At 40.0% G+C, this 11,247-nt stretch overlaps 1 protein-coding gene across 3 annotated transcripts; it reads left to right on the top strand.

Moving 5' to 3' along the window:
• Window positions 1-6,664: 6,664 nt before the first annotated feature.
• LOC100135781 (SOX9) lies at window positions 6,665-10,923 on the top strand. Of its 3 annotated transcripts, NM_001124179.1 has the most exon segments (4): window positions 6,842-7,468; window positions 7,788-8,035; window positions 8,533-10,679; window positions 10,722-10,915. In NM_001124179.1, coding segments are annotated over 3 exon segments (1,467 nt in total). In that variant the 5' UTR covers window positions 6,842-7,028; the 3' UTR covers window positions 9,312-10,679; window positions 10,722-10,915.
• The last annotated feature ends 324 nt before the right edge of the window (window positions 10,924-11,247 follow it).

Raw genomic sequence — 11,247 nt, 5'->3', positions numbered from 1 at the left:
AGTTCAGTTCATTCTGTTTGTGCCTTTGTGAGGTATTGTTCATTTTGACTTTACTCAGCCTTTTCCTAGCTCATTTGTGAGAACCAGTTATAGCCTTCAGTCCTAGTTTTGATTCACCTGCCTGTTTGCCTACCTGTGTATGACCATTGTCTGCCTGTGACCACGATTCCTGCCTTCTGCGAAGGCGAAATAAACACCAGCCGCGTTCTGCTTGTGAATCTACACCTTTTTATCCCTGAGAATTCATTACACCTTTTTCTCCATGAGAATTCATTACACCTTTTTCTCCCTGAGTATTCATTACACCTTTTTCTCCCTCAGTATTCATTACACCTTTATCTCCCTGAGTATTCATTACACCTTTATCTCCCTGAGTATTCATTACACCTTTTTCTCCCTGAGAATTCATTACACCTTTTTCTCCCTGAGAATTCATTACACCTTTTTCTCCCTGAGTATTCATTACACCTTTTTCTCCCTGAGTATTCATTACACCTTTTTCTCCCTGAGAATTCAGTACACCTTTTTCTCCCTGAGTATTCATTACACCTTTTTCTCCCTGAGTATTCATTACACCTTTTTCTCCCTGAGAATTCAGTACACCTTTTTCTCCCTGAGTATTCATTACACCTTTTTCTCCCTGAGTATTCATTACACCTTTATCTCCCTGAGTATTCATTACACCTTTATCTCCCTGAGAATTCATTACACCTTTTTCTCCCTGAGTATTCATTACACCTTTTCTCCCTGAGTATTCATTACACCTTTTTCTCCCTGAGTATTCATTACACCTTTATCTCCCTGAGTATTCATTACACCTTTATCTCCCTGAGAATTCATTACACCTTTTTCTCCATGAGAATTCATTACACCTTTTTCTCCATGAGAATTCATTACACCTTTTTCTCCCTGAGTATTCATTACACCTTTTTCTCCCTGAGTATTCATTACACCTTTATCTCCCTGAGTATTCATTACACCTTTATCTCCCTGAGAATTCATTACACCTTTTTCTCCCTGAGTATTCATTACACCTTTTTCACCCTGAGTATTCATTACACCTTTTTCTCCCTGAGTATTCATTACACCTTTTTCTCCCTGAGTATTCATTACACCTTTTTCTCCCTGAGTATTCATTACACCTTTTTCTCCCTGAGTATTCATTACACCTTTTTCTCCCTGAGTATTCATTACACCTTTATCTCCCTGAGTATTCATTACACCTTTATCTCCCTGAGTATTCATTACACCTTTTTCTCCATGAGAATTCATTACACCTTTTTCTCCATGAGAATTCATTACACCTTTTTCTCCCTGAGTATTCATTACAGGATGTACTGGACCAACTCTACTATCATTGTTATACTAAACACAGACCATAGTGAATTATGCCTCATTCAAATACATTCCTCTCTCTTGACATTCTGTGAGCATGTCATCACAGAGACATATAGTTCTTGACATTCTGTGAGCATGTCATCACAGAGACATATAGTTCTTGACATTCTGTGAGCATGTCATCACAGAGACATATAGTTCTTGACATTCTGTGAGCATGTCATCACAGAGACATATAGTTCTTGACATTATGTGAGGATGTCATCACAGAGACATATAGTTCTTGACATTCTGTGAGGATGTCATCACAGAGACATATAGTTCTTGACATTCTGTGAGGATGTCATCACAGAGAAATATAGTTCTTGACATTCTGTGAGGATGTCATCACAGAGACATATAGTTCTTGACATTCTGTGAGGATGTCATCACAGAGACATATAGTTGTTGACATTCTGTGAGCATGTCATCACAGAGACATAGTTCTTTGACATTCTGTGAGGATGTCATCACAGAGACATATAGTTCTTGACATTCTGTGAGGATGTCATCACAGAGACATATAGTTGTTGACATTCTGTGAGCATGTCATCACAGAGACATATAGTTCTTGACATTCTGTGAGGATGTCATCACAGAGACATAGTTCTTGACATTCTGTGAGCATGTCATCACAGAGAAATATAATTATTGACATTCTGTGAGCATGTCATCACAGAGACATATAGTTCTTGACATTCTGTGAGCAGGTCATCACAGAGACATATAGTTCTTGACATTCTGTGAGCATGTCATCACAGAGACATATAGTTCTTGACATTCTGTGAGGATGTCATCACAGAGACATATAGTTCTTGACATTCTGTGAGCATGTCATCACAGAGACATATAGTTATTGACATTCTGTGAGGATGTCATCACAGAGACATATAGTTCTTGACATTCTGTGAGCATGTCATCACAGAGACATATAGTTATTGACATTCTGTGAGCATGTCATCACAGAGACATATAGTTATTGACATTCTGTGAGCATGCCATCACAGAGACATATAGTTCTTGACATTCTGTGAGGATGTCATCACAGAGACATATAGTTCTTGACATTCTGTGAGCATGTCATCACAGAGACATATAGTTATTGACATTCTGTGAGCATGCCATCACAGAGACATATAGTTCTTGACATTCTGTGAGCATGTCATCACAGAGACATATAGTTCTTGACATTCTGTGAGCATGTCATCACAGAGACATATAGTTATTGACATTCTGTGAGCATGTCATCACAGAGACATATAGTTATTGACATTCTGTGAGCATGCCATCACAGAGACATATAGTTCTTGACATTCTGTGAGGATGTCATCACAGAGACATATAGTTCTTGACATTCTGTGAGCATGTCATCACAGAGACATATAGTTCTTGACATTCTGTGAGCATGCCATCACAGAGACATATAGTTCTTGACATTCTGTGAGCATGCCATCACAGAGACATATAGTTCTTGACATTCTGTGAGCATGTCATCACAGAGACATATAGTTCTTGACATTCTGTGAGCATGCCATCACAGAGACATATAGTTCTTGACATTCTGTGAGCATGCCATCACAGAGACATATAGTTCTTGACATTCTGTGAGCATGTCATCACAGAGACATATAGTTCTTGACATTCTGTGAGCATGCCATCACAGAGACATATAGTTCTTGACATTCTGTGAGCATGTCATCACAGAGACATATAGTTCTTGACATTCTGTGAGCATGTCATCACAGAGACATATAGTTCTTGACATTCTGTGAGCATGTCATCACAGAGACATATAGTTCTTGACATTCTGTGAGCATGCCATCACAGAGACATATAGTTCTTGACATTCTGTGAGCATGTCATCACAGAGACATATAGTTCTTGACATTCTGTGAGCATGCCATCACAGAGACATATAGTTCTTGACATTCTGTGAGCATGTCATCACAGAGACATATAGTTCTTGACATTCTGTGAGCATGCCATCACAGAGACATATAGTTCTTGACATTCTGTGAGCATGCCATCACAGAGACATATAGTTCTTGACATTCTGTGAGCATGTCATCACAGAGACATATAGTTCTTGACATTCTGTGAGCATGTCATCACAGAGACATATAGTTCTTGACATTCTGTGAGCATGTCATCACAGAGACATATAGTTCTTGACATTCTGTGAGCATGTCATCACAGAGACATATAGTTCTTGACATTCTGTGAGCATGTCATCACAGAGACATATAGTTCCGTGAGGAACATGTCCTGTATACGCTGATCTATTTAGTAAGCAGAGGAGTATAATTCCAAATACCTTCCACTTACTGTAGTAATAACCTGGACATGCATTGTGCACATTCTGCAGAAATCACAGTATCACATCTCAACAGTTGAACAAACCTCTCGACAAACAGTGAGGTGTAATGGCTTAAGCCTGCAGTTATTAGAGTCGTATTACCTTGATGAGCTCTGAAATCAGGATAATTATACCTTTTCCAACTGGTGATGAAACAAAAACAACCTAACCCCAAACGTATCTAATTCTCTCCTTATCCCCAACATGTATTTTGGGGGTATAGTGTTTCTGTGGCTTATGTCATCCAGCTTGAGTTGACAGACAGAGGACCTACTTGCTTGGCCGGCACCACTTCCAGTCAGCCAATGAGACGGAGTATTGTAATTACAGGTACGGCTGTCAGGCCAATCAGGGTTGATTTGAATGAAAATGCCAGGTCGTGACCCCTGGAGGTTACGTAGCAACACAGGTGAGGCCGTATCCTGGCACACTGCCCTTTTTTTGGACCAAATACAGTATTGCTGAAGCGAAACCTTCAGATTTTCAATGAGCACTTTAATTTAGTTTGTTTCTATGTATGTTGTTCTGAACCGTGGATCCAGCAAAGTAGTGTTCACACATACAGTAGACCACATTAGAGATTAGTGTTCACACATACAGTAGACCACATTAGAGATTAGTGTTCACACATACAGTAAACCACATTAGAGTTTAGTGTTCACACATACAGTAGACCACATTAGAGTTTAGTGTTCACACATACAGTAGACCACATTAGAGATTAGTGTTCACACATACAGTAGACCACATTAGAGATTAGTGTTCACACATACAGTAGACCACATTAGAGATTAGTGTTCTCACATACAGTAAACCACATTAGAGATGTATTGTAATGCTATTATTTGGTTGTAATCCAGGAATATGTAAGCAATAGAAACACTGTACATCACAATAACAACTCAAAAAGTAAACACATTATTAGAACTGTGTATTGATACATTGTTATTATCATTATTGTTATTATTATTACTATTATTATTATCATCCATATTACTAACATAATTATTTAAATATCATTACCATCATTGCTTCTGCTGAATTCTAGAGTTTATGATGTCACTAAATAATGTATAACAGCACTGCGTAGTACATCGAAAAAATAACATTCTATTTCAACCTTAAAAATGTGTATGTGGAACTTTATATTCGGATTAGGTTTCTAAAATGAAATACCCGGATTAGTGACTGAACCCTCTCTACAAAGCGCCCATTGTCGCAGACCAAACAAGTTCTGGCGCTCGCCCAACAAGGTTGACCTTACTGCTGGTGACACATTTGTTTCGTTTCATTTAGGCAGCGTTATTTATTTGGGTGGTACCTACTTTTGTGCTTTTCATGTCAATCAAATGTTATAATACAGTTAAAATGTGAAGCAGCTCATGCATTGATTATTTGTGTTATTGATTATTTAACTTGTGTTATTGATTATTTAACTTGTGTTATTATTGATGGTGTTGTTGTTGTAATTAGTATTACCATATAATAATGATCACGACCTAAATATATATTTTATAATTTTTCGAAATCAACATCAGTAAAATCGAAAGTATTGACGAGTAGTCTTGAAAACAACACTTAACATGAGCAAATAATGGAGCAGCGAGAAAGAGAGAGAGAGCAAAGAGAGAGAGAGATAAATCACCTTCAATTGAAACATTTAAATTGAGAGGGAAAGCGCAAGAGAGCGAGAGAGAGAGAGAGAGAAAGAGAGATAGAGAAGAGAGAGAGAGATAAAGTTGATAAACACTATTAGCTGTATGTATTTGCCAATTAACACTATATTATGCCATATAGATACAGTGTCACTTTAACAATTAGTAAAAAATAATTGACTCATTATACAATATGTACGGACGGAGAGAGTGAATTTAGAAGTATCTCTCATTGCGGTTCCTATGTAGCTCTTACTTATGGAACTACAGGCCTATATACCCACAATGACATACATGGTGAGGGCGACCATAATGTTTACTATGATTATAAAGTATTTTCAACATTATTTTATGAAGATGAGCATTCATTTCTAATCATCTATAGGTCTACTCACTGCTGACATTATGGGGACGTCACAGCCCTTCAGTGGAGTTTCTGGACTGTTGTCTCCCCCTATTGGTCAAAATAGACGGTGCTGCTGTGCGGTGGCACCGAGAGCAGTCGATGTTGTGTAACAATCCACATCAAATTACAGAAAGCATTCAGCAGGAGATACCACAAAAACAAGACAGCAATTATGGGTTTTACTGAATTATATTAAGCAGATACTTTATTTTTATGTAGGTTAATAGGCCTGGCCAATTTACATCAGTAAAACAGTTTCTTTGGCTGAATATTTGAGATGCCACATCATGTTCAGTAACTGTACTTCTTCATATGAAATTAGCTAGTCTAGTATCCATTTCAAAACGAAACTCTACATCCTCGTAGATGTATTTTCAAAATGAATTTAGTTTGTTTCTATTGAAAATACAAGTGCTACAATAAATAAAAACAAACAATAAAGTAAGAAAATGTACTTGAATAAGACAATAGAGTTGGTCATGTTTTTATGTTTAATACTTTAATCGAAAGATGGACACATGACAAACTGGTGGTTATACCAGACAATATATATTTGAACATTTGTATATTTCGTTTTTTGAGTAAAATATACCAACAATGAACACAAACAAGTATCTAGGCAATATGACTCTATGATTACATGCTTATAATAAAGGAATAAATTATGAATTATTGAATAAATGAACATTTTCCGACAAAGTAAAAATAATTTAACAAATTAACATATTTTATTTGATGTTATGTCCCTCTCTCTGTTGTTGACTGAAGATTGGGGGGAGCGCAGAGTCAAATTTCGTCTCCGCCTCCTAAAAATGTTCACCCAATCGCTTCCTTCCTGACTTGGACCAGTCTATAAATACAGGCTTCACACTGAAAGTGTATTCATAATTCTCTCAATGATCTTGGAAGTTTGACGCGAACATTAAATTGCGACTTTATGTCAGAAATTGTTTTATTTCCAAGAGAAGTATTCATTAGAGTGCGTTTGCAGCGTGCCTATTCCATCGGGTCGCAAGAAAACGTGCTTTGAATAGGCGACTTTTGAAAGGACTTCACATTAACATCCTGACAGTTTTCAGGAGTGCATCTTTGTCAACCAATTTGCGCAGCGAACTCAGTGACATTCATTGCAGCCCGTGGGCACAGCAGCAGTTGGATTCTAAAGTCTTGATAGGAAGGAATTTTTCCCTCCAAGAGCAATTCATTGCATTAGCTCAGCGGTCATTTTTTTCGCATGAATCTACTCGACCCCTTCCTGAAGATGACAGACGAACAGGAGAAGTGTTTCTCTGACGCTCCAAGCCCCAGCATGTCTGAGGATTCGGTCGGCTCGCCGTGCCCGTCTGGCTCCGGTTCCGACACCGAGAATACCAGGCCGTCCGATAATCATCTCTTACTGGGTCCAGACGGCGTGCTCGGCGAGTTCAAGAAGGCTGACCAAGACAAGTTCCCTGTATGTATCAGAGATGCGGTGTCTCAGGTGCTGAAGGGTTACGACTGGACCTTGGTGCCCATGCCCGTCCGACTGAACGGCTCCAGCAAAAACAAGCCCCATGTCAAGAGACCCATGAACGCGTTCATGGTGTGGGCTCAAGCCGCCCGGAGGAAACTGGCGGACCAGTACCCACATCTCCACAATGCAGAACTCAGCAAAACCCTGGGGAAACTCTGGAGGTAGGTTGCAACTCATTATCATCACTTTTCCCCACAGTTGAGGATATTTTTAATTTGATCAACTAATATTGTGCTATTCACAAATAGCTTCTTAGATAAAGATTTAATTAATAGCAGTGTGAATCAGTTATTTGGAAATATGTCTGGTGTATAGCTACATTTGCAATTCAATAGTGTAAATTATGGGCATAAATTCGATTCGAATTTGTAGTTTTCAAATATTGGGCTATAATAATAACATCTTAATAATAATAGTAATAATTACAGTACTTGTTTCAACACTTCGAAAACGTGTAATATAATACGATACTTGTTCCAGATTACTCAACGAAGGCGAGAAGCGTCCGTTCGTAGAGGAGGCTGAACGCTTGAGGGTGCAGCATAAGAAAGATCACCCCGACTACAAGTACCAGCCCAGAAGGAGAAAATCCGTGAAGAACGGGCAGAGCGAGCCAGAGGACGGCGAACAAACCCACATCTCTTCCGGTGACATCTTTAAAGCTCTCCAGCAAGCCGACTCGCCCGCGTCCAGCATGGGAGAAGTGCATTCTCCCAGTGAACATTCAGGTAAGAACAATTCATTCGAACAATTCATTAAATTGTCGTTCTAGATAATACCAGGTTTACTCAAACTTGCTTTTGGTCGATATAATCATGTTATAATATAATCATGTTAAAGCAGAATGGGAATCACTATTATGCCGGTGAAATAAGAGTTATATATATATATATCTTTATATTGTAAATGCCTCTACTATCCTATTCAGAACGTGAATATCAGTGCCTTTAGGGCTCTCATGAACTAACACACATGTCAATGATTTGTGGTTTTTACAAGCCATCATGCAAATCTACCACCTGTCTTTACTCTGCCCACTTATCTCTTCCTCTTTAAAGCACATTAGATAATGGCACCATTCCCTTCATGGCGGGAAACTCAGAAATCTTATCTGCACTTTCTTAATTTCCAAGCATATCTTTATTAGCTCCCTGGTTGCATCATTTGTGTCAATAATATCATGATGGTGTGCAGTGAGATGAACTCTTTGTTTTTCGACCAGCAGGCCAGTCCCAGGGCCCACCTACACCACCGACCACCCCCAAAACAGACCTGGCTGTGGGCAAGGCCGACCTGAAGCGTGAGGGCCGCCCCCTGCAAGAGGGCACGGGCCGCCAGCTCAACATCGACTTCCGAGACGTGGATATCGGCGAGCTGAGCAGCGACGTCATCTCCAACATCGAAGCTTTCGATGTCCATGAGTTCGACCAGTACTTACCGCCCCACGGGCACCCCGGCATGCCTGGCATCAACGGCGCCCAGACGAGCTACACGGGCAGCTACCGCGGCATCAGCTCTAACTCCATTGGCCAGGTGGGTGCTGGAGGCCATGGCTGGATGTCCAAGCAGCAGCAGCAGCCCATCTCCATCCTGAGTGGAGGTGGAGGTACTGGGGGAGAGCAAGGCCAGAGCCAGGGGAGAACCACTCAGATCAAGACGGAGCAGCTGAGCCCCAGTCACTACAGTGAGCAGCAGGGCTCCCCTCCCCAGCATGTCACCTATGGTTCATTCAACCTGCAGCACTACAGTGCCTCATCCTACCCCTCCATTACCCGCACCCAGTATGACTATTCTGATCACCAGGGCGGCGCCAACTCTTATTATAGCCATGCAGGTGCCCAAGGCTCAGGGCTTTATTCCTTCAGCAGCTATATGAGCCCCAGCCAGAGGCCCATGTATACCCCCATCGCCGACCCCACCGGAGTGCCCTCGGTGCCCACCCAGACCCACAGTCCACAGCACTGGGAGCAGCAGCCTGTCTACACACAGCTCTCCAGGCCCTGAGAGTCCAGAAGTTAGAGGTCAGCCCTTAGCACAGACTGTCCCATAAGAACCCATCTCCTACCAGAGACTCTTATCTCCCAGAATCCTCAGGGGCCCACAGGCCTCTACGCCAACACACCCTCCACCGCCAATATAAAAACATTCAAGAACTTTTTCAAAGTAATGAACATTTATTATCTTGGGAACAACGGCTCACGACAGTGCCTTTTTTAACGCTCGGAGTTGTGATTATATTTTTATAGGTATAATGTTAAAAGAAACTCCGTTTTGAAAAGAGGAATCCTCCGTGAGGATATATTTGTTATAAATATTTTAGTATGTACTGTGTATGTGTTCTGAACTGTCTTTTGGTACTATATCTTTCGGGGGATTTATACGTTTAATGAGGAAGAGATGCTTTAGGTGAACAACGTCCTCCGCGGCCTTACTTCTCGCTCATGTATTTTTGTACAGGAGCAGGAAGTCAAAAGAAAATAGTCCCCCTACTCACTGCCTGTCCTCTTTTAATACATTCTGCTTTGATTCTCATGTACATATCTTACTGTAATTGTTTACGAGATCTTATAAGAACTGAGCAAAGTTGGTGTTTAAATAGTTTATGGCCGTGACTTATTATGTGACCATGTCATCAGTGAATTAGACAAATTATCGCTATTTTCTTGTTGCTGCGTTAGCAATTAACACATCAGCGCAAGTTATTGTGTTGGGAATGCTAATAGCATTAGAAAGTGCCATATAGTTACACCAGGGGCCTTACTGACTGTGTTGGTAGATGTGACTGAGAAATGCTTTGAATTGCCTTCATGCCGTTGGTGCCTGTTGAAGCGCAGTAGAGAGACTCTTTACATTAGCGATGCTAGCGCAGCAGTGTAGCCTAGAAACCACAGCGTTCTCACTTCCTGTCTGTGGAGAGATACAGGAAGTGGCCTTTGACCCCCAGCAGTCTCCCTTCCAGTTGTCGTTCCTCTGGCCTCTTATTCCTTACAGTCTTAACATCTAATTTATTCATTAGCAATTAATTTTATTTGAAAAGTAATAACTATTTTGCATTTTATTCCTTTTTAATTCAGCAGCGACTAATTGAGATGAGAAAATATGAACTCTTCTGCAGATGGGTTAGCTGTTTCCATGTGGTACAGATTGTTCTAAGCATCTTTGTTTATTTATAATTTGTAAATGTTTTCAGTTGAAATAGTTATTTTGATGATCTAGTTGTGTACAGATGAATTGTGATCAGACTTGATCTGAAATATGGGAAAAAGAAAAAGCTGGGCATTGTTTTATTCTGACAGATATGGATATCATGGTTATTGGAGCTGTGGCTGCAGTGTGAAGATGTCTATCATGGTTATTGGAGCTGTGGCTGCAGTGTGAAGATGTCTATCATGGTTATTGGAGCTGTGGCTGCAGTCTTTCTATAGAATCACCAGCATACTTTTTTGTTTTTGAAAAAAGTTGTGTTCTTTATTCTCTATTCCATATCTTCTCATGTTGGCATCTTTGTAATTCAACTGAATTCTTGTTTTCCTAGGTAAAACACGCCATTGTCTTAAAAGAAGCTTATCTTTTGTATTATATTGTTTGCAATAAAAGAAAACATATTGAAAATAAACTCTATGGTTCTGTTTCAGATATTCAGAGAATGTTATTCTAGATGCAGTATGTACATGCACCCTAGCAGGGGGGTGAACAGTTTTATCCACTACATTTCTGGAAGTCTCTATCATGTCAACTTAGGAGCAGTGGGGTTCCTTTATACCCATAATGCAATGCTTTGTAAGGGAAGTCGACCCACGCTGAGAGAAAACAGTAAGATGGAGAAGTCATCTAATGACTCAGAATCACATGAAAAAGGAGGTCAGAACCACTGCAGAACATCAAACAGGAGAAAACACTTAACTTATAAAATAAAGAAACTATCTAAAGTATAAACAAA

This window comes from Oncorhynchus mykiss, chromosome 12, assembly GCF_013265735.2.
Source record: "Oncorhynchus mykiss isolate Arlee chromosome 12, USDA_OmykA_1.1, whole genome shotgun sequence".
NCBI lineage: Eukaryota > Metazoa > Chordata > Actinopteri > Salmoniformes > Salmonidae > Oncorhynchus > Oncorhynchus mykiss.
The sequence above is the reverse complement of the archived record's forward strand: the minus strand, read 5'-3'. Positions and strand labels throughout refer to the sequence as shown.

Excerpts from the sequence above, each read along its gene's own strand:
- LOC100135781 (XM_036936666.1), top strand. The coding sequence starts at position 7,029 with ATGAATCTACTCGACCCCTTCCTGAAGATGACAGACGAACAGGAGAAG. Across the intron at positions 7,469-7,787 it reads ACCCTGGGGAAACTCTGGAG|ATTACTCAACGAAGGCGAGA; the intron begins GTAGGTTGCAAC and ends TACTTGTTCCAG. Across the intron at positions 8,036-8,529 it reads TTCTCCCAGTGAACATTCAG|CAGGCCAGTCCCAGGGCCCA; the intron begins GTAAGAACAATT and ends TTTTTCGACCAG.